Raw genomic sequence first — 23961 nt, forward strand, 5'->3', positions numbered from 1 at the left:
GTTATGATATTTCTTAAAAACACCACTGTTATAATTGTTCTAGTGTATAAGCTTAAAAAAAGAAAAAGTCCTATCACAGAAAGACTCTAACATAAAATAAAAAAGAAATAGAAGAAAAGGGTAGTTTTAAGTTAAGAAAAACAGAAAACTTTTAATTACAAACTTAGAGGATAGTCAAGGCTTTCTACCAAAATAAAAAACATTAAAAACCTCTAAATTAACAAAGTGATGCCAAAAATCGTACTTTAGCCAAGCCAAAAGGCATTTTCCATTCCATTTTTCCATAAATAAGAAGTTAAAAAAATTTTTTTTAACATAGTGAGTAATATAGAATGGAAATATCTAAGATTAAGGTCACATGCAGGCTCTGGAAACTTACTTCAGTTTCTCCTCTTCACTCAATGTCTTCCACAGTTCTTCAATTTGTAACGTTGCATCATCCAAACTGGTCTTAGAATTTTCTGTGAGAAACTGAGCACGATGATCTTGAACAAAAAGTGTCCTTGCTGACATGGGTTTCTTGATTACTCGATTACTAATTAAATCATAAGCTATAAGCTGTCCACATTTGTTATCTACCACATTTGATTTTTTGTTACAGGAACCTTCACTGAGATTCTTTTGTTCAGGGTTTAGATGACTATTATTATTACTTACTTTACATGCTGAACTTTCTTGAGGCACTAAAATTTTCACAGGTTCAATGTTTTCCCCCATCAAATTAAGTACATTTCCTTTGCTCCAGTCATCTGCATAAATTTCTGGAGACTTACCAAGAACTGCTTCTTCATTTTTCCCACTGTCATCTATATGACTTTTATTGCCATTTTCTGATTCGGTGTGCTCAACAGAATCAACAAAACACATTTCACTGTATTCCTTCTGGGCATCCTCACATGATAAATTATTCATTAGGATCTCCTGAAATGTACTTCTAGTGTTTTTATCAATGCTAGAATTTTCACTACTAAAATGATCATTATAATGGTCACCAACATGTACCTGATGATTTAAACAATAATTAGTGTTCTTCCCAGATTCATCATTATGCACATCATTTTGGAAAGGAAAGGCTGAAGTATCAAGATTTGGATAATTATTTCCAGATGACTCTGTCTTATTAAAAAGTACATCTGTTTCTGTTGTTTTACGAACAACCATGTCAGCTGAGAAAACATCTGGTTTACTATTTTCATAAGAATTTGTACTGGGTAGTGATCCATAACAAGTCATCATCAGATTTTCAAGAGTGATTAAAACAGATTCCTAAAAATAAAAATTAACAAATATTAGGAAAGATTATGAAAATAATAAATAAAAAAAAAACATATATTTATATTAAAAATATATAAACAGGTAAATCTCCTTTTCTCACACAAAAATGGTTAGGATTATGTAAGTTTATAAACAGCACAAATTAACACAAAAATTATCTGAAAAAGGTTACCTTATTCTGTAGTAATACTTGACTTTTATCTGGTGTTAGATTTACATCCACATCAGCTGTAGGAACATCAATTTTCAGAAAGAAAATGGGATATGAACGAGTAGATTCCTTTAGGCACTTCAGACTGTAATAATGTCGGATAAGCTAGAAATACACATAATGAATAAAAATACCACATAAACAAAGAGAGTACTGCCATCCTTAAAATATCACGAAAATAAGTATATTCAACTGAGAAACTGCATAAATGTAACTGCTTATTAGGAAAAGGATTATCTAAATAGTAGTACTTATTTAGAGGCTCTGAACTTAGATGAAGCACAAGCATTCATTAAGAAGAACAAATTGTCTCATGCAACGTGTTTCATGGTTAAAAGATCACAGTGTCACAGATGTTTTGAAAGTCTAGGGTTCAAATCCAAACTCTGCTACTTTCTGGCTTATGTGATCTAACAAAGTCATTAATGTTCCAGTTTCTTCATTACAAATAAGGATAATAATCACAGAATTGTTGTGAAGAGTCATCTGTAAGGCACCTAGACAATGCTTAATAAATGTTATTGAATCTCTTTTTCTCTTTTTTCCTTATTTTAGTGCAAATCCTTAGAAGTAATCCTTAAAACAAACTGACAAATCCACGTGACAATTTTTTCTAAAACAGATTACCTTTAATATGTCTTTTTGGTGTACTGGTCGACTATTTATAAAGATGAAACTCCTTTCTGGGGTTGAAAGACTTGTCAAAGAGTGGTCTGCATCATGCTTAGGAAGAAATCCACTTAGATAAATCTGTAATTGTAATAAATAATTATAGAATTAATATGCATTGTCAATAATAATTATGGTTCCATGAGTCTGGCTATATACATTAAAAAGCATAAAAAAGTAAACAAAGGGATTTTCATCATAAGGCCTACAGAGCCACATACTTCCTGGTAACCATGTCCTGAGCATTAACCTTAAATAAAACAATGAAGCATTTTAAACTGGTGTTCTCTAACTTTCTTTGCAACTCTATTTTAAGGAAAAATTGTAAAGGCTGCATGAGTGGGTATCTACACAGTATGGGACACATCAGAACTCTCTGCTCAACCCTACCTTCTTTCTTTTAAAAATTTTATTTCTTCACACTATGACTTTCCTCTGGCTGTCGGTCTTATATTTTCAGCCACTTTTCCTATGAAGAAGGGGCTATCTCTCTCTTTATTCTAAGTACGGTAGGGAGTCTGACTGGGTTTTCATTCTGAGTTAAAAAAAAAAAAGTTCTACTGTTTAACACTGACTGCAGTGTTGTACTTTATCTTCATTTTCATCCAAGAAAAACCAATTTCATTATGAAAACCAATTATTTTTATATTCTTTATTTTACAGATGCATGAAAAGCAGGGAGAAAATGAATAAAGATTTTAGAAAACACTACCAGAGAGAAGAGAGAGGTTGAGAGGACAGAAGGCAAGGAAAATGCTCCTACTTTTTTACTTTAAAGATATTACAGAGAATTATTAAGAATCAGGATCAAGCCAGACTGACATGACTTAAATCTGCTCCACTACTCACTATGTCTTCTTGGTCAAGTTATTTAAAATACAGGCCTATAATCTCTTATCTGAAAGTGGAACCAGATGTGTTATTAGCCTGTTAAGAAATACGAATAAGAAAACTTCAGCTTAGGTTTAGAAAAGCAAGAATGTCAATGGAATTGTTATTTTTGGTTATGCAGAAGCCATGAAGCTCCTTACCAACACAGGTTGTATGCTGCCACCCTATGTCTATAGCTATCCCTGTCCTTGGAAATTAAGTGTTCAAGGAGATGCATTACTGAGTTTAGAATGCTAAGTGCATTACTGTCAAAGTGCCAAATTTAAAAGATAAATTAATAAAGTTGTATAATCCATTACAAAACACTACTTAATTAACTGTAAAACTTCACAGCATTTGTAAGTGGTTGTGTATAATTTACCAAGTAACATGAGACACTTCTTAAAGAACATGCTGAGCATCATCAGGGAGTGCCTGTTTAGTCCCTGAAATACTTACTGGGTTTGTGGATTAAAAAAAAAAAAAATCTGCCCCAAGTAGGTAAGAATGAAGAACAAATTGAAGAAAATATTGGTTAATATTGTTACTGTTTTCCTTTTACATCATTTGGTTGGCCACTGAAAAATTACTATTATTTCCAAATACTGAGCTTTAAAAATAGTTTAGGATAACGTTATGAACTAACAAACTGTATTTAAGTTATACGGAAATGTAAAATCAAACAGCAAAGTCTTATAAAATACTATAGAAAGTAAAAATCGGGCTAGTTCATGGAAAAAGAATGTTTAGAGACCAAATCAGTGCAAAAATAAGTAAGACCTTAAAAGATTCATTAGCCAAGTATTCCTCAACCTAAAAAGCAAAACAAAAATAAAAGGCAAAATATAAACAAATAATACCGTTCTTCAACTACGGACCTCTCTTTCCTTCCTTTCATCTCAAACCCCCTATAATCTGACTTCTGACTCCATAACCAACTCCAATGGATACTTAGGCCTCGCACCTGACTCCACGAATGACAGCTGTCTCTCTTGTGAAGCATGTTCCTGTCTCAGCTTTCTCTTTTGATTCTTTTGCTTCCTATCTGAAACTTCCTCTTTAGCCTGGTTTAATAGTTTCTTTCCCTTTGCTTACTCCCTATAAATGATGGTCCCCTGCATTCCCTCATCAGAACCTTTTTCCTTGCTCTTTACTCTCCCTGAGTAATTTCATTCACTTCTATTCACATACACCAGTCATTCTAAAATATAGATGTGCAGGCCTCTATATCACCCCCCAAATACTTAACTATTTTTATACAGATATCATTCACAAAAATCTCCTCAATCTCACTCTATTCAAACTTGATAAAATAGTTCATCTCACTTCTATCCTGCTAATTGGCTCCTCCTGTATTCCTTTACCATGATAATGGGTCCTGCCACCAACTCAATCTGTCAAATTCGTCTCCTCTCCCCTACTCCAATTCTATTAAAGTAATCCTAATAGTAGCCTTTTTCCTCTTTCAGTAAACCTCTATGAAACCATGGAGTTATATTTCTAAAGTAAGCAGTTAAGTATTTCTGGTCAGGAGAGTGGAGTAAGTTTGTGTGGAAACTCCCCTCTCCACCCCCCAACTTCACACACATAGCAGTGATAGATAAAATCAATTTTTACAAAAATTTCAAAAGATCTAACCATTAAAAATAAGACAAACATAAAATGTGTTATGGATGCAAAACATAACAGGGAATGATGGCTGAACTCAAAAGCCCTATGCATTCCAGAATCAGAAACCAGCTGTATCAGAAAAACAAATTTTTGTAACTATGTGTGGTGATGGATGTTAACTAGACTCATGCAATTATTTTGCAATATATGCATATAATGAATCATTATGTTGTACACCTGAAACTAATGTCAATTATATCCCGATTTAACAAAAGAAAGAATAGTTGTGTCCATTAGAAATTAAATTCTGCTATGGAAACAGGGACAGAAAACACATATAAGGCAGCGTACTGAAATCAGTTATTTCCAACTGAAATAAGCAGGTGAGACAGCCCTCCACCTGTCCTCTCGAAAAATACTTAAAAATACTGTGACCACTGTTTGGAGTTGCTTGCAAGGGTGACAAGAAAAGCATAGACAACTGCAAAACCAAGAATAAGGCTAAACTAAGTTGGCTAGGATTGGGGTCTGTAAAGTCCCGGCAAGATTAAAGACAGAAATGACTAATATTAAAACCTGGGGGGTAAGGAGTATCTGCCAAACTGTGGGGAGGAAGAGAAAGATGGGGAGGGGAAAAATAAAACAAACAATACATCTCCATTCAAGGTGATATTGCGAATTAAAAATTTCAAAGCATATAAAATAGCAGTGACTGAGAGAAAATCCTCTCAAGTAGAAATGATAGAGAGCAATATGAACAGGACTGTGAAGTTGGCATGTGTACCATGCTTTTAAAAGAGTAAAGAAAAGTTATATCCATTATAAAAAAAAGATAAATCAAAACTAGTAATCAGAAATAAAGTTTAGAAGAGAAGAATAGGAAGATGAATAAATTTTGAATCCTGGAAATAAAATACATAGTTTTGGAAATAAAAATCAGGCAACACTGAGGAATTCACCCAGAACTTAGAATGAAGTAATGTAGAGATAAATATATCGGAAGATAAATGTCAAAAACAAAAACAAAACCCCAAAAAACAAAAGAACTTGAGGAACTCTATCAAGCCAACAAAGCCACATTGGGAAACTCCTAACAGATACAACCACAGTAGTGGTGCAGCTGGGATCACCATCTGTATGTAACCAGGCAATTCTCACCCGGGGTTCCTGTAGATAAGAAAGGGACCCTCAACATTAAGGGAAGAGATATAAAAAGACTGTTGACACCCAAGGTACCCAGAGGCCTGTGCATCTGCCATCCCAGTCTAGTGAAGGGGCCTAAGTGGCCAAGTTATCACAATTTGAAGGTATGTAATGGGAATAGAAGTGGAGTGAAAGGGAGCAACCACAAGCAGCTGGCAAACAACTTAAGACTGCTTTTGGCTAGGAATGAGGAGTCAAAGAAACTCTGATAATTGTTCAACTCTCTTTACAAGCCCAAGAAAGCATGTAGTGGTGATGGGTGGCCGATGGCAAAATAAATACAATAACGGTTTAGAAACACAGTGCACAAACAGAAGAAGCATTTGGTTAGTTAATTACTCTCACTAGACAATCAAAATTCATTCTAACAGTCCATGGAACTGGAACTACTCAGCAACACATGCTTTTCAAATTCCCTCATTACTCTACTCAATAACCACATGAAGGTGCAGTAAATTTTGCTATCAATGATAGACTGCCAGCAGCCCTTATGCAATTCTTTCTCAAAATAAAATTTACAGATTAACAGGCAAGCATAGATCTGGCAACACATCTCAATACATATCAGAGAAAAAAACTGCCAACTGCAGGGTTGATACATGTGATAGTCTCAATTATACATGGAATTATAATTGCCCAAGGTCTAAATCAGTGCTTTTCACACTTGAATGTACACCTAGGAACCTTGTCAAATGTAAATTCTGATTCAGCATGTCTGGGATGAGGCCTGAGGCTCTTTATTTCTAACATGCTTCCAGTTAATGCTAATGCTCTGGCCTTCAGACCAAACAATGACAGCTACATCTCTAAAGCATAATACCACAGATAACAAGTCTGGATCTTGTGGCACAAGCTTACTGGGTTACCAGTGTAGGCAACAAAGTTCCAGGAAGTCACAGGGAACCCTGGGAAATTTGCTAGCTAGGGACAGGTTCTGGAGTGTACTGAAACTATTAAATAAAAAAGGGAGTTCTGAAAAACAGGACCCATGTCAAATCATGCTTTAGATACTACAGCAGGCCTGAATTGTTCCTCATGAAGTGAGAAGTCTTAACACATTGACTGAGTACAAGCTCCCATCCAAGACTAATAAAAAGATAAAAATTAAGAACTCAATACTGCAAAGAGAATAGAAGAGGAACTAGTAGAAGAGAGATTTCAACAAATTACGAAAAAAGGGAAGTATAGAATAGATAAGTCAACTGTCCAGCAGAACAGAGAGCATTAAGGCTTAAAAGCCAGCAGGCAAACAAAAGGACTTTTCTAAAAAGAAACTGAAAAAGGGTAATATGTCATAACCAATTACAGTTCATCTAATTTTGTGCTAGAAGGAAAAAAACAAAGCAAGAGAAAGAGGAAGGAACACAACAGAAAGGAGAGAGAAGAAGGAAATAAATTTCCTGAGAAGAATTAGGGCACTGAATAAGGGGTACAGTATGCAGAGTAAGCCCCCACTCCACAGTGGCACTTGTGATTCCCCCCAGACTCTGGGGACAGGGCCAGAATCTATCTTAATCAACATGCAAATGGCGCCTGACATCAATAAACTCAGCCACAAACAGTGAGTTTACCACAGACTTCCTCTTCAAAGGAAAAGATGGCTTGGAGGAAAAAGACCTCATAAGCAAAACAAAACTGACCTCCTAAGAAACAGAGATAATTTAAGGAACAAATAATTTTAGAACAGAAACAAAAACTTAGTATCTTCAGAGATATTCAAGATTTCCTATCTGTAAAACAAGTTATGAAAAAACAGTAATATTTTAAAATGCTCTTAGAAATTAAACAAAGATTTCAAATAAAAAAATCAGAAAAGGTAAAAGAGAATCAGATCTCCAAAAATTTACAGAAAAAAAATGATTAAAACAATAAAGAAAAATAAAAAGGAGGTCCTAAATCACCAACAGGGAGTTTCATTAAAAAAAGAGAGAAATTATCACATTGATGATAGATTGAAATACATAAACCAGGGCTAAAGAAATGAGTTTCACATTGAAATGTTCTCATACTAAATGATCATCATAATAATCAATAAATCAATAATAAAAGACATATACCTAGACAGATTACTATAAAACTTCAAGAACACAGATGAAGAAGATCCTAAGAACTTTCAGATAGAGAAAAACTCAGATGAAAGTTGTGTAGAATGCCTGACATAATCAATTCAAGAAAGAAATAAGTGGGTTCTAAGAAAAATGATTTTTTTAAAAAACAGATAACAAGATATAGGTAGAATAACTAAAAGAGCTGTATTGAATTGCTGACATGGTAAAGTTTCTTGACTTAAAAGAGAAAAACAAAAACTTTTGGAAAACCCAGACAAAGCAAAAAACTAAGATAATCCATATAAAGCAACGAAAAACGTAACAAATTTTGACCAATTAATGGGAGAACAAGACAGGAAATTCCATTTAATTGGGACAATAGCAATATTCTAGTTTATATGGCATAGAAACAAAACACTGGATCCTGAGAGAGGAAATGTAATCCTGGTACAATACGTGGTTTTGCAATGAAGATCACTCGTAGTCACAGTAATACATAATCCATATAAATTCACTTTTTAGAATCAATCTTCAAACAAAAGTTGGAAGACTTAAAAAATGGTTACATAAGAAAAGTTAATAAGCTTGGTAACATACAAGTAGAACTGACAGGACTGAGACAGGGAAGAGCAATTAACAGTGAGACAGGAGTGTTAATAACCTCACCCAGTATTACAGGGACTCAAGAACCACTGTCTGAAGCAGACAGATTGAGAAAAGAAAGCTGGGGCATATATTTTGAAGGGAAAACAAAGAGAGCTAATTCTTCTTCTTTCATAATCAAAAGTAAATTACAGATTCTAAATTGAAAATTGTTAAAAAAATTAATGTATGAACAATGGTTTAACTTAAAAACAACAGAAGATGTGAAAAGGGGAAGTGAGGCTGGGCTGAGTGTTTTAATATTGTCTCTATGTATTTTCTTTACCTTATAAACATATTTGATTGAAATGTTAGAAAGAACACTTCTTGCCATCCCAACTCCCTAAAAGAGAAACAATTTAACAGTTTCCCTTGTGAATTAGAATAATTAAAGAGCACTTTTGTTGTATACCTGAGATTCTTCAGAGTGGTACTGAAAGGATTCCATATTGCCCATAACAGCAGTCCCCAGGACAGACATGAGAGCCATCTTTTGATCTGATACTCTAGTTTTCTGCCAAATAACTGCCTAGGGACAAAATGACACAGGTAACTTTTTAACACAATTTAAATTTACTGAACTCAAGTACTTAAGAGCACTTATTTCTATATTTAGAATTCATGAGCCAAATTGTGTTTTCAGTATCATTTAGAAGAGATGCATGCGCTAGGAAGTCTGACAGAACTCTGGTTCTGAATTTTAGTAGCAGTTTATGTTGCAGTGTAGAATCTATGTAACTTCCCTTAACCTCATTTTTCTCCTCTCTACAAGATAACTAAGAATATTTATCTCCCAGAGTTGCTAGAAGATGAAAATACATAATGTAGGCAAATACACAGGCTTGGCATAAAAAAGGCCTCATTAAATATAATTCTTTCCCCTCTTCCAAACCCATGCTTCAGAATATATTTAAATTGTTACTCTAAGTAAGGTATTACTATTTTACTGAGGATGCACAGCTATGCTGATTCATGTAAAGAGTCAAACTATTATAAAAGTTTAATACACTCTCTTTAAAATTACCTTTACCTACAGAAAACCTACAAAAAGCTAACTGAACCTTACAGACATAAAAACTGAATAATGACCCTGAATTTTTTTCACTGCAAGTATGTAGTAGGTAATTTAAGAGAAATACGGTTCAGAGAGACTGGACCAAAGTTTGTTCAGACTGTGTGAAGTATGATTTATTGCAATTTCTTCAGTTAACAAGGTCTAATTATAATCAACTCTCTCAAGATACCATCAAGACAAATACAAATCTTCACTATTATTTAGGCAATTACAATTCATTATCAAAACACGATCCGTTAAAGAACTAAACAATAAAATACAGTAATTAAAAATTAAGGATCTAAAAGAAACGGATTTTTTTAAATACTACATTTTCTACAGCAAATAGTTTTTAGTTTGCTTTCTCCACCATTTCATCAATCCTACATTATTTTCTAAAATAGAGATTTTCTTTTCAATTCCTTAAGTTTTTCATATATTTTGCCCTTAGGTCCAGAGCTCAACATGTGCTAAAAATACATACACATACCCACATATGTTTTCTATCTAGGTCACACAAAGTTGGAGCATCTGAATGTGCCAAGTAAGAATATGACTCTAGTTAGTATGATGACAGTGCAAAAACACCTCAATAAAAAATATATCATTACATGCACACCATGTAATTTATTGAAGTTAGCCAAATATATCTTGCCACTGTTCCTACTTTATTGGCATATATTACCTGAAGCAAATGAAGTTAAATAAGAATACTCGGTATTTAATTAGTAAGCCTCAGTTGTGAAGGCAATCTGGGGAAAAGAAGTTTGTACACAGATGATGTACATTTAACTAAAAAACATAATGGTAATAAAACCAACTGCCTGAGCAAACATGAATCCATCTGGAATATGAAATAGAAAGTATACATTCTGGACTGCAGTGCAACCCACTTTTCATGTAAATTATATGCATAGATAGATATTAAGAATTTCACATTTGAATTTCTTGAAAGTTAAAAGTTTTAACTACCTTCAACATCTTACAAATTAGTGTAACTGGATCTGTATCTATTGCTATCTACTCCTGAATATGTATCTGTATTGGTCTGGTTCAGAAAAGGGCAGGGGCATAAACACAATATATGAAAAAGCAATCTGTTTCCACACTGGCAATATGACAACATTAGCTATAGAAGGTTATCACTAAAACATTACTAAATGTTTTGAATTCAGTATAAAATTATGGATTATTCCATCACAATACCAATACTACTGTTAAAAGAATATCACACTCTATTAGTATCATAAGCATTAAAATGATTTGATTTTGGCTAAGCAGCCTCCTGGTAACATTTATACAGCACAATTTTGAATTTAAAATCTCTTATCCTTAGTTTCACTCTGCTTAAATGTTTCTTATTTTTATATTTTTTGCAAAAGAGTATGCATACTTATTTTTCTTGAAAGCTAAAAGAAAATTAGAAACTACCTATGAGACAGGGGACTTACAGGAACTAGGCAGATGAAAGACAAAGATGAGAGTAATCTTTTCATTACATCGTTTCATGCTTTTTGGTTTTTGAACTGTATGGTGTTTTGAAAAAGTCACATAAAATTTTAAAAACAAAGTTATCTTTGTATAACTTTCAAAGGGGGAGTGTAGATACTTTTTGCGGTCTCTAAAACAAGACAGATTATTTCCATTTGCTAATCAAATCTTGTCTTACTTATATCAGAAATGTTTTTCTTGCCTAGAACCTCTTCTCCATGCTCTGTGCAACCACCTAGACCATTGAACCATCTTCTGTGATACAACCACTCAACATAACTTGGTCCATTCACCAACTGCCATGAGAATTATTTTATGCTGTTAGTTTCCTATTGAAATGTTGTCTCACAACCTCCTCGGGGGCTTCCTGGGTATAATCTGAAATTGGACCCCATATAAGAAGGGTAAGGAGAGGCTGAACACTCCAGATTGGTAGATGGAGGTTTTAAAAACCAGAGAACTTACTTACAAGGCTGTTCATAGGCAGCCTAAAGCTAGTTAGCTCTCTACCCGTCCACCAGATCTTTAAAGCTTATATAGATGCCTTAATCAGTTAAGTCACATATACTGTCCAGGTGGTCTCAACAACACTTTACTCTTTCACAGCTGGGTTCTAGGAACAATCCCCACTGTGGAAACAGTAGAGAGAGCATACATTCCAAGGACAGGAGAGGGGATGAGGAACCTCTGATTGCCAGGGTCTAGTTCAAAGGTCAACTGGTGGTCATGTCCTCTTGATTACCTCCTTCAACATGAAATTCCTTATTTTGTTCTCTTTGGCCACTTCGCAAGAAGTCCACATGCTCATTTAAGGTACACAAGGTCCTTCAGAATCTAGACCCGAGCAACTGCTCCAGCCTCATCTCCTGTTTTCCCATATCAGCTTTCTCTGAACTCAGACTCTCTGACCTTATGTATGCTCTGAATGTCTTTGCCCACTTAGTCTTTCTTAAGAACTTGTTCTAAGGTCACCTCCTATGAAAATGCTTTTTTTTTTGAATATGTATAGCAGCTTTATTTATAATAGCCCCAAATTAGAAACAACTCAAATGTCTATCCACAAATAAACGGACAAAGAAATTGCAGCATATCCATACAATGAAAGACCACCAAGTAATAAAAGGAATGAACTACTAGCATGCACAACAAACTAATACCGTAAACAGCAGAAATGTTGACAGAAAAATGTATAAATTTAGGTAAAAGCGTAAAGGAGAGCAGGGGGCATCAAGAGTCAGGAAAGAGAACTAATAACATCATTTAACCTAACTGCCTGTGTGCTTTGTTCTCAGCATGGGCCATCCAGTTTTGAATAAACAACCCGAGGCTAAGCTTAGAAATGCACCTGCTTTAAGTTAGATAACTAGAGGTGGGCAACAGCCTGGGGGCGTGATCCGTGATAAGTCACATAGACATGCTTGGGTAAGCAAGAGATAACAACTGAAGCGGTCAGGCAGCTGGAGTGTTTCCTGAAAGATTACAATATAGAATGTGTTTAAAAATTATTGGTTGTAGAAATGCGCGGGCTTCGGTGTAAAGCTGTGAAAATCCTATATAAGCAATACCTAAAGTTGCCTGGGGGTCGGCAGCTCGGACTCGGCCTGCGTGTCAGGGGAGGTGCTGTCGACCCCAGCTTGCTGGCTGAATAAAGACTTTGCCTGTATTTACATCTCTATGCCTGTGTAGTTTGTTCTCTGGAGAAGCCTCGGAAGCCAGGACCCTAACAAAAGTCATACAATGCAACACTACCCAGTAATGGAATGAACAACGTATTGCTACAGGTACAATATGGGTGAATTGAAAATGCTTTTTTAACCCAACCAGAATTTAAAAACTACCTCCAGATCACATCTGAATACTGATTATAGACAACCCTTCAGATCAGTGTTTCTACTCAGCTTTCTCCCATATTTAATTTTATAGAAAAGGTTATTTGCAAATCAAGCTGCTATTGCTTTATAACAATATTTGATTTCAGCTTATCCTTTTTATTTTTACTGAACAGAACACCAATCTATGACATTTTGTTTTTCATGAGGCTTTTTTCCCCTCCAAACCTGTTCTTTCTTCTTAATTCATTCTAAACAAATCTACCTCCATATCTTCTGCAATACAATTCCATCATCCACAGGGTTCTCTAGTTGATCTCTTTTCATATCAAGAACAAAAGTGGATAGAAAATCCAGAGAGAAGAAGGAAACAGGATTTGAACATTATAGACCAAATAGATCCAAAAGACATACACAGAGCATTCCATCCAACAGCAGAGTACATACTTTTCTCAAGCTCACATAGATCTTTCTCCAGAAGAGATCATCATATGTTAGGTCACACAACAAGTATTAACAAATTTAAGTAGACTGAAAAGTACCAAGTACTTTTTCTGACCACAGTGAAATGAAACTAGAAATCCAGAGCAGAAGGAAAACTGGAAAATTCATAATATGTAGAAATTAAACAACACACTCTTAAACAACCACTCAAAGAAGATAGTAAAAAGGAAATTATAAAATACCCCAATTTAAACAAAAATGAAAACACAACACAGCACAATTTATGGGATGCAGTAAAAGGCAGCACTAAGAGGGAAGTTCAGAGCAATAAACACCTACATTAAAAAAGAAAGACGTCAAATAAACAACCTAACTATACACCTCAAGGAGCTAGAAAAAGATCAACAAACTAAGACCAAAGTTAGCAGAAGGAAGGAAATAAAGATTAGAGGAGAGGAGAAATAAATGAAATAGAAAACAGAAAACAACAGGAAAAAAATCAACAAAATTAAGAGTTGTTTTTTTGAAAAGAAACAAAATTGACAAACCCTCAACTATACTAAGAAAAAAAAGAATCAAATAAAATTAGAAATGAAGAGATATTATAACTAATGCCAGAGAAATAAAAAATCATGAGAGGCTCTATGATCAATTTTACACCAACAAACTGGATAAACCTAGAAAAGGCTCAATTCCTAGAAAAACACTACCTACCAAGACTAAATCATGAAAATAGAGATAGTCCGAACAGACTTATAACTAGTATAGAGACTGAATCAGTATCAAAAACATTACAAGAAAAGCCCAGACCAGATGGTTTCCCTAGTGAATGCTACTCAACATTTAAAAAATTAATACCAATCCTCCTCAAACTCTTCCAAAAAACTGAAGAGTAAGGAACACTTCCAACTCATTTTATGAGTCCAGTATTACCCTCACACCATAGCCAAACAATGAACATTAACCAGAAAAGAAAACTATAGGTCACCCTTCCTGATGAATATAGATGCAAAAATCCTCAACAAAAACACTAGAAAAATCATACACCATGATCAATGGGATTTATGTCTAGGATGCAAAAATGGTTCAAAATATACATTTCAATTAATCTGATATACCTATTAACAAAATAAAGGTTAAAAATCACATGATCATCTCAACAGATGAGAGAAAAAGTATTTGACAAAACTGAACACCCTTTCATGATTAAAAACTCTCAATGAACTAGGCATAGAAGGAAAGTAACTCAACATAATAAGAATCATCTATGAAAAGCTCACTGCTACCATCATACTCAATGGTAAAAAACCAAAAGCTTTTTCTCAAAGATCCGGAAGCCCATTCTGACCACTTCTACTTATCACAGTACTAAAAGTCCTAACCAAAACAATTAGACAAGAAAAATACATAAAAGGCATCCAAATCAGAAAGGAAGAAGTAAAATTGTCTATTTGCAGATAACATGATCCTATATATAGAAAACCCTAAAGACTCTATTTAAAAAAAAAAAACAAAACTGTTAGAACTAATAAATTCAGTAAAGCTGCAGGTTATAAAATAAATATACAAAAATCAGTTGTTTTTTTACACTAGCAATGAATTATCTGAAAAGGAAATTAGAAAAACAATCCCACTTTTAACAGCACCAGAAGGAATAAAATGCTTAGGAATAAATTTGTTTAAGTGAAAGACTTGTATACTGAAAACTACAAAACACTGATGAAAGAAATTAAAGATACAAATGGAAATGCATCCTGTGTTCATGGTTTGGAAGACTTAATACTGTTAAAATGTCCACACTACCCAAAGCAATGTACAGATTCAATGCAATCCCTATAAAAAATCCCAATGGCATAAATAGAAAAACACAACTGTAAAACTCATATGGAACCACAAAAGAGCATAGGTGACTAATCAATACTGAGAAAGAATAAAGCTGGAAGCATCACACTTCTTGCTTTCAAATGTATTACAAAATTACAGTAATCAAAACAGTACGGTACTGGTATAAACATAGATATTTGACCAATGGAACAGAATAGAGAGCCCCAAAATAAATCCATGCACACATGGTCAACTGATACCTGACAGGGTGCAGAGAGTACATAGTGAGGAAAGGATAGTCTTGTCAACAAACAGTGCTGGGAAAGCAGGATATCCACATGCAAAAGAAATGAAATTGGACACTTACGTTACCATACACAAAAATCTATTCAAAATAGATTAAAGACTCAAATGTAAGACCTGAAAGTGTAAAACTCATAGAAGAGAACATAGGAGAAAAGCTTCACAACACTGGTCTTGGCAATGATTGTCTTGGATATTACACTAAAAGCATAAGTAACAAAAGCAAAAACAGACAAGTGTGTCTACATCAAACTAAAAAGCTTCTGCATAGCAAAGGAAGTGACCAACAGAGTGAAAGACAACTTACAGAATGGGAGAAAATATGTATGAACCATTTATATGTCAGTTAATCTCCAAAATATATTAGGCACTCCTACAACCCAATAACAAAAAAACTAATAACCCAACTAAAAAATGGTCTAAGGACTAGGACACTTCTCCAAAGAAGAAATACAAATGGCCAACAGGTATATGAAAAAATGTACAATGTCACTAGTCATCAGGGAAATGCAAATCAAAACCACCATGAGATATTGCCTCACATCTGTCAGGATGGCTATTAGCAAAAAAAAGAAAAGACAAGTGTTGGTGAAGATGTAGAGAAATTGGAACACTTGTGTACTGTTCAAGGGAATGGAAAATGGTACAGCTTTTATGGAAAACACTATGGAGGTACCTCAAAATATTAAAAATAGAACTATTATATGATCCAGCAATCCCACACCTGGGAATTTATTCAAAGGAATTGAAAGCAGGCTCTTGGAGAGATATTAGCACTCCAATGTTCACTGCAGCACTACTTTCAATAGCCCAGATGTGGAAATAACCTAATTGTCCATTGATGGATGAATGGATAAAGAAAAGTGTATATATACAATAGAATAACACTAGCTTTAAGAAAAAAGTAACTACAAAACACATGAACTTTGAGGACATTTTAAATGAAATAAGCCAGTCACAGAAGGACAAATACTGCATGATTCCACTTATAGGAGGTATCTAAAATAGTCAAATTCATAGATACAAATAGTGGAGTAATAGTCACCAGGGGCTGGGGTGGGGAGGAGAATTGGGGAGTTACTAATGGATATGCATAAAGTTTTACTTAAGCAAGATGATTAAGTTCTAGAGATCTGCTGCACAACTTTGAACTTTGTACCCCTAGTCAACAACACTATATTGTGCACAAAATTATAAGAGAACAGATCTCATGTTAAGTATTAACACTATTAAAAAAGAAAAGGAGAGGAGGGGAGGGGAGAGGATAGGAGAGAGAAGAGAAGACAAAAGAAAAAGACCAAATCCACAGATTCTAAGCATCTGACACTCCTAACAGCTGAGTCCCTGGTACTCACCTGATGGTATTTCTCTTCCCATACATTCTATTTATTCTGGCAAATGTCTCCAAAATAATCTATGGTTCTTGATTTTCTTATTTTGTGTCTTTTTTTAAAACATAGAAGCAACAAGTTTTAAGGCTAACAGATAATATCCAGCCTAGGGTTGATTAGCTTTTCTTTCTTAAATGACTAGTTAACAAAAACTCTTTATTATTAAGTTAACAATAACTTCACGTGAAAGTTTTGTTGAATTCTATTAGCTTCTTTTTGGATTAAAAACAAACTTACATCAGAGTAATTCATGAAGGTAACTCCATTATTAAAGAAGAAAGTCAGATGCACTGAAATAGGGATTTAAAAAAACAGATGTAGTATTATCATTTTCCTATGCATTTAGGGCAAATAAATCAAATATCCTTAAATCTTTCCTGTCCTTCATTTTCTATATGCAGTCAGTCAACCAGTCTTATTGGTTCTTCCTTATCACAGCTATCACAAACACTCTTTTCCTTCTAAGTACAATGTATTTATCCTAATTTAGGTCAACAGGGCCTGAACGTGTTACAGATTCCTAACTAGTGTCACTGCTTACAGCCTCCTATCATTCTTCCCTCCACACTACTGTCAAACTAATTGTTGGGGCTAACACCTTGATCAATTTGCTTCCCTATTCCCAATTTTCTGGAAAAAGACAAAAACAAAAAAGATACAGCCTAGCATTCATGACCCTTTATAATCTAACCTCAAATTATCTTTCAGAATTTATCTTCCTCTATTCCTTTATATAAAATACCTATTCACTTAAATTGCCTCTAAATGCACTATGCATTTTCCTACCTACACCATTTACGTTCATACTGTTTCTCTACCTAGAATGATCTTGATTCATCCGTCCAGATTAGCAAATTCTACTATAATAGAATTCCCCTATGATCCACCTACCTGGGGGGTTCTAGGTGAGATCACTCTTGCAGGTTGTTCCTACTCCACTGAATCAATAACACCAAAATGGCCAAAGTCAGCCCTCCCTCTTCTGTGACTTGCTAGGAGTACCCCAGAAGGAAAGAGAAGTGCCTCAAGTATAAAAGCTGATACTTGCTGTTTTGCCACCTGATTCAATTGTTTTCTTTAAGCTTTAGTGACACCATCTGCCCTGTATCTTAGGTGCTTTAATACCTCTGGTCACAATTCACTTTGATCTAGTGCCATCAATGTGATGGAGCACTCCTCTCCTCCATGCTCTGAACTCTTTATTACACTCATTTATTTACCACAAAATTTTTGAGCACCTACATGAAGTACTACTGTAGGCACTAGGGACATGGCAGTGAAAATAGTCAAAAATCCTTCCCCTGATGAAAATTTTATTCTAGTGGGAGAGAGGGACAATAAACAAGATAAGTATGATATGTAGTATGTTAGATGGTGATTAAGTTTAAGAAGAAAAATAAAGCAGGAAAACAGGGACAGGCAGGGGATTTTAGAGTGGCTAAAGAAACCCTGAAAAGTTTTAAGACAAGACCTAAAAGATGAGGATTGAGACAGATATACAGAAGAATGTTCTAGGCAAAGGAGCTATAATTACAAAGGTCCTGAGTTGGAAGTATGACCAGTATGTCTGAGGAGCAACAAGGAGGCTAGTGTAGCTGAAGCAAAGGGAGCAAGAGGAAAGAAGTAAATGAGATCAGACATAATGGTGGGTAGGATCATCTAAACAGGGATCAGCAAACTACAGCCCAAGGACTGAATCCAGCCCACTGACTGTTTTTTTTTTTTAAGTTTTATTGTGTATGGCTGCTTTTTTGCTGCAACAACAGAGCTGAATCACTGTAAGAAAAATTGTATGACTCACAAAATGCAAAATACTTATTATATGGCTCTTTACAAAAAAAAAATTACTGACCCTGATGTAGAACTCATAGGCCATTTATAAAAGCTTTGATTTTACCTTAGGATGGGACACATTGAAGAGGAGTTGCATGATTTGACTTACACTCTTAACACCATCACTCTAGCTGTTGGGGCTGGCAATAGACAGAAGCAGCCCCAAGGAAGGAAGTGGAGAGATCCAATTAGGATACCCTTTTAAAAATCCAGGTGAAAAGTAGATGGAGGCAGGGACCAGAGTGGTAGTCACAGACATGAAAAAAATAGACTTTATATGTACTTTATAGACTTTATATCTATTTTGAAGGTAGACTTACAGAATTTACCCATGAATCAGATTAGAATGTAAGAGAAGGAGTCAAGGACAACCCTAAGGCTTTCTGTTTGCCACCTGGGAAACAAGAGTTCTTGTATACTGAGGGGAAAGGATGTGGAATGAGAAGTTCTGGTAGACAAGATATCGAGCTTAGTTTTTGACATGTTAAATGCAAGGAGCCTATTACTAAATATCCAAAGAGAGATTATGGATGGCAGCTAAATCTATGAATTTGAAGTTCAGGGGAGAGCTACAGAATGGAAATAAAAGTTTAGGAGTCATCAATATACAAATGATATCTAAAATCATGAGAATGAAGAAGCACACTAAGAGAATGAATCTGTAGATTATATAATTATTAAATTATCATAAAATATGTAATAATATGTAATGTAGATTGTGTAACAATATAATACACACACATACATATATGTATCTTTGTGTATATATGTGTATATATAGAGAGAGAATCCTGGAAGTGTAAATTCCAGGATTGAGCCATGGGACACTAAATATTTAGAAGTTAGAATATGAGATGGAACTAGAAGACTGATAACAAGTAGAAAGTAAGGTAGGAAAAGTGAGCTGAACTAGAAGCAAAGCAAAAAAGTGATTTAAGGATGGGAAGACCAACTGTGGCAAATTATAAGTAAGAAAGGATTGAGAAGTGATTGTTGGATTTAGAATATGGGTCAATGGTGACTCTGAAAAAAGCAGTTTAGGTGGAGTGGTATAGAGAGAGCCTGGCTAAAGTGGGTTCAAGAATGAAAGGGAAGAGAGTAACTGGAGACAAGGAACAAAGACTACTAATTCAAGAAGTTTTGCCCAAGTGAAGGAATCAACCAGTCCTAGGAACATGGAGAGTATATCAATAGTAATGGAAGAAAAGGCCGAATATATGGACACAATGCAGACAGGTGGGTAGTTCTGCAAGTTCTCTTGATTGCCTCAATTTTTTCTCTAAAATAGGATGCAAGATCAGATGACAGTGAAGATGGGTAAGGTCTTGGCTGTCTGAGGCGAGAACAGATGAAACAACCATTTGAGACTTTGCAACTCAAGGTGTGGTTCATGGAACAGCAGCAATCTCATCACTCTGGAGGACATCCAGAACAAAGAAAGTTGGAAATGTACAATCACAGGCCCTCCCTAATCACAAAATCAGAACCTGCATTTTAACAAGATCCCAGGTGGTCTGAATGCACATTAAAGTTCGTTTAAGGTACTAATGTAGGAGACCAGGAAAGAAAGTGCACTAGATACGCACAGTATGATGAACAGGAGTGTTAAGATAAATAATAATGAATTTAAGGTGGTACTAGTCAGGATGAGTGTTTTTTTCAGCTATGTTCAGTTGTACCAGTTGATGTACCAAGACAACAGATGGATTAACCAGGATTTGGTTAGTCAAACAAGTACAGTTAAGTGAGAGAGATGAAAATTAAGGGAGTATATGAGGAAAGGATGGTAATTAGGGACCATGTAATTTGAGCAGGGTAAGGAGAGGTAACTGAGGATATCCAGAACAGGAAAGTTAAAAGGCAGTAAGATCAATAGATCACAGGTCCAGTAGAGTGTAAGGACTGTTGGCAGGAGTACGTTGGAGAGATAGGAGGTGATGGTCAGAAAGTGAGTGAAACACTTAACATTGAAATTATGGGGGAGGTGTAGTTTTTGTCAATGACAAGGTTTATGGTCTATGTTATAGCCACAGGAATTAATGGTTGAGGTAGGGTAAAGAATAAAATCGCAAGAGGAGAGGAAGTCAAAGATCTGAGAAACTAGAAACGACTATGTGATTACTGAAATTACCAGAGTGATAGTGACCTAAGAGTCTACAGAGATAAAATTCAAAGCTCAGTCAAGTTTTTAAATGGAGAGGAGAAGGAATGGTCTGGAAGCTGCAATAAGGCACAATGATGTAAGGAATAGATGACTGAAATTAATCACCATTTGTAAGGGCTGCAGGCGATCCAGGACCTCAGGAAGAGCCAGATTTCAATTAGAGCAAGATGATCAAGGAAAGGCTAAAGATACAGGTGTCTTTATTTAGACTTTATTTAGGACAGACCATGAAATGGGTCATTTGAGGAGACGGCTGTATGAGAGACAGAGTTAGAGAAAGCAATGATTTTTATGAGAATAAGAGTCCAGAGTGATAAGGAATAATTTGAGACACCCAGATTTCTTGTGTTGATTGACATGACAGTCCCAAAGCAGCAGTTGTACAACTTTAACGTTTAAGAGGGAAGGCTAGAGGTCTTGCCAGGATTACAAGAGTCCTGAGAACCCCATCTGACCGGTACACATGAAGGTGTGGAGGAGAGAGGAGTTGTCCCATTCTAAGCACAAGGGCTGCCCATTGATATCTACCAATGAAAATCTACAGGGACATCTTACACACCATTCTGGGCTCTCACCTGGATCCAATCAATGAAAATCTAGGGAGAAGTCTTACTTTCTGTCCACATCAGATACCTTCTCTTTCTCATAAGGATCTGTTCAGAGATTCTTTTGAGGCTTTTCTATATTTAGTACAGAATTGAATCCCAACTGTGAAGAGCATTTAAGTTTACTTCCATGAAGCTCTTTGGCCTTAGGCAAATCAGGGTTGTTACTAAGTTCTCTGAACATTTTGTGACAGGTAGGAAAGTATTCTACCTATTTAGAGCAAGTAAGAACTTTTGTTTATGGGAGTTACACCTATGTTCACACACTGATATATCTTAGCATTAACTCCTGCCAAGACACTTGTTAAACATTCACACAAAGATCCAGATCAAAACACATGTACCATTAAGTCTTCCCTGACTAGCTTTAAGTAATCTTTCCTTCCTTTAAATTGCTATAGTATTTATCAATATCATTGACAATTAAGTTTTCACTATTCTTTTCGTCTATTCAAATGTTCATACATTTCACATCTTACTGCCTCATTTACATTATAAGCTCCTTCAGAGTATTGGCCATCATGTAACTGTTGCATAGCACTTACTCAAAGCTCTGTATTTAGTAGTTGTGAAGAAGCCAAAGCAAAGGAAAATGAACATTAAGAGTATGAACTTTGGTTCACCCTCTGCAATATTCAACATTTAAGTTATTGGGCAATCCACTCAAACTCTTGGGGTCACATGAAGGTAAAACGGGAAGGGACAGGAATAAAAATACTCTATTTGCTGAAAGATTTGGGACTGGACAATAAAGATTTTCAATGGTCCTTCACAGGCATAAAAATCAGGATTCCCTATACCTCCCGTTATTTTATGATTTAATATATTGAATTATCTCATTATAACTTCTAAGTGATGGAAATGTGAAGTAAAGAAATGGAAATGCTCAAGATATATATGTAGATATCCTTAAAAATCAAAAGAGTTCTAGAGTTTAAAAGAGCCTTAGAGATCATCTGGTTAACTTTAACTGGCCTAAGCTAAAAAAGCTCCATTTGTAAAGAATTCTCTGGGTTACTGATCAGAAGAGAAATCTGTGTTGGAGCAGAGAAATATACTAACATAAATAGAACATACATAAAATGTACTTTGTTTGAGGCTCTATAAAGGAATAATTATACGATTCTATTTAACTTAGTAGAAAGAAAATACAGTAAACTGATGGCTCTTAGAAACAATGTGCCTGTCAAATGTTTCTCCCAGTGTCCCACTGTTGCAGTTTTTATGTATCTGCTGACTAGTTCTAATGCAGACATATCAGTGATAGACTCTGGAAAAGAAATAGATTAAAGCAGTATATATAAATACAAGTGAGAATATACTCTCTAAAAATATAAGAAGTCAACACTGATGGACAGTGACTGCAATGGGGTATGGGGGGACTCGATAATAAGGGTGAATGTAGTAACCACTGTTTTTCTTGAGAAACCTTCATAAGATTGTATATCAATGATACCTTAAGGAAAAAAAGAGAAAAGAAAAAGTAAAAAATATATATATAAGAAGTCATTGAGGAATCCAAAAGGATGAATCCTCAAAAAAAGATTCATTTTATTAATTCATATTATGAGGAAGAATTGAAAGAGATGAGTGTCTTCAAGACTACTGCTTTACAAATTTTTGTATTTTGATTTTAGCACTATCTAATTCATTTAGTATTCTACTCTGCACTATACACTAAGTAAGTATTAAAGAGAATGTAGATAAGTAAGTTACAGCCCTCCCTCCCACTAGAGGCTGTTGAGAAGGGGAGACAATGCAAATCATTGCTGATAAGGCAAAAATGACAACAGAAATATGGAAAAATAATGCAATGGAAAAAGGTGAGTAATAACAGTATTGCTGGGGCATGGGAGAAGACTTCAGAGATTTCTTTAATAGTGTGGATAAACATCAAAATCAGAAACTACTAAAATTTGACTTATGTATGTCTCTCATCTTCTCTATATACTAATTCATAGGACTTAGGTGGAAAGTAAGAGAAATTAATATATTAAAGAAGAAAACATGAGAATTATTTTAAAATTTCAGTTGTTATTAATTGCAAGCAGCAATAAAAATGAAAAACAACAAACAACCAATCATGACTGATAATCAGGCCCAAGCTAACCTTAATATATATATGTGAGTGAACATTCACCTTCATTAAAACAAAAAAACAAAACCCACCCAAATTTTCAAGGTTGGAATGGGAAGAGTAATTTCCTCATAATGAAGGGGCATCGGAACCACAGTCCTGAACTGGAATTTCTCATGATGATACTGACTCTACAACCCTGGCTGGGATGGGGAAGGAGGGTGACCCTTTAACACTGGTCCAATTGTGGACAAAAGACTTTTTCTTGTTTCCTGATAGCCCAGTTGAAACAAAACTGGGAAATCTAAAAATACTTGAGAAAAAAGCTAAAATATACAAACAATAATGTGAACAAAAACAACACTGTGAGTGGGAAGGCAGAGTAGCAGAGAAGACAAGTAGTGACTCTATAGCATC

General features: G+C 35.0%; 1 protein-coding gene across 12 annotated transcripts in view; it reads right to left on the minus strand.

Moving 5' to 3' along the window:
• PMS1 (PMS1 homolog 1, mismatch repair system component) overlaps positions 1 to 23961 on the minus strand; it is a 111755-nt gene that overhangs the window by 54075 nt on the left and 33719 nt on the right. For 11 of the 12 annotated variants that reach the window (XR_012123635.1, XR_012123636.1, XM_073218514.1 and 8 more), the window contains 4 exons: positions 8942 to 9058; positions 2114 to 2236; positions 1448 to 1591; positions 380 to 1266 (listed from right to left, as the gene is read on the minus strand). Coding sequence is in view for 10 of the 12 variants with exons in the window: in XM_073218514.1 (XP_073074615.1) it covers positions 380 to 1266; positions 1448 to 1591; positions 2114 to 2236; positions 8942 to 9058 (1271 nt within the window). In the remaining 2 variants the exon portion in view is untranslated. The remainder of the gene's footprint in view (positions 1 to 379; positions 1267 to 1447; positions 1592 to 2113; positions 2237 to 8941; positions 9059 to 23961) is intronic. The other variant, XM_073218518.1, reaches the window with a different exon arrangement.

The sequence above is a fragment of the Manis javanica genome, chromosome 12 (genome assembly GCF_040802235.1).
Source record: "Manis javanica isolate MJ-LG chromosome 12, MJ_LKY, whole genome shotgun sequence".
Taxonomy (NCBI): Eukaryota; Metazoa; Chordata; class Mammalia; order Pholidota; family Manidae; genus Manis; species Manis javanica.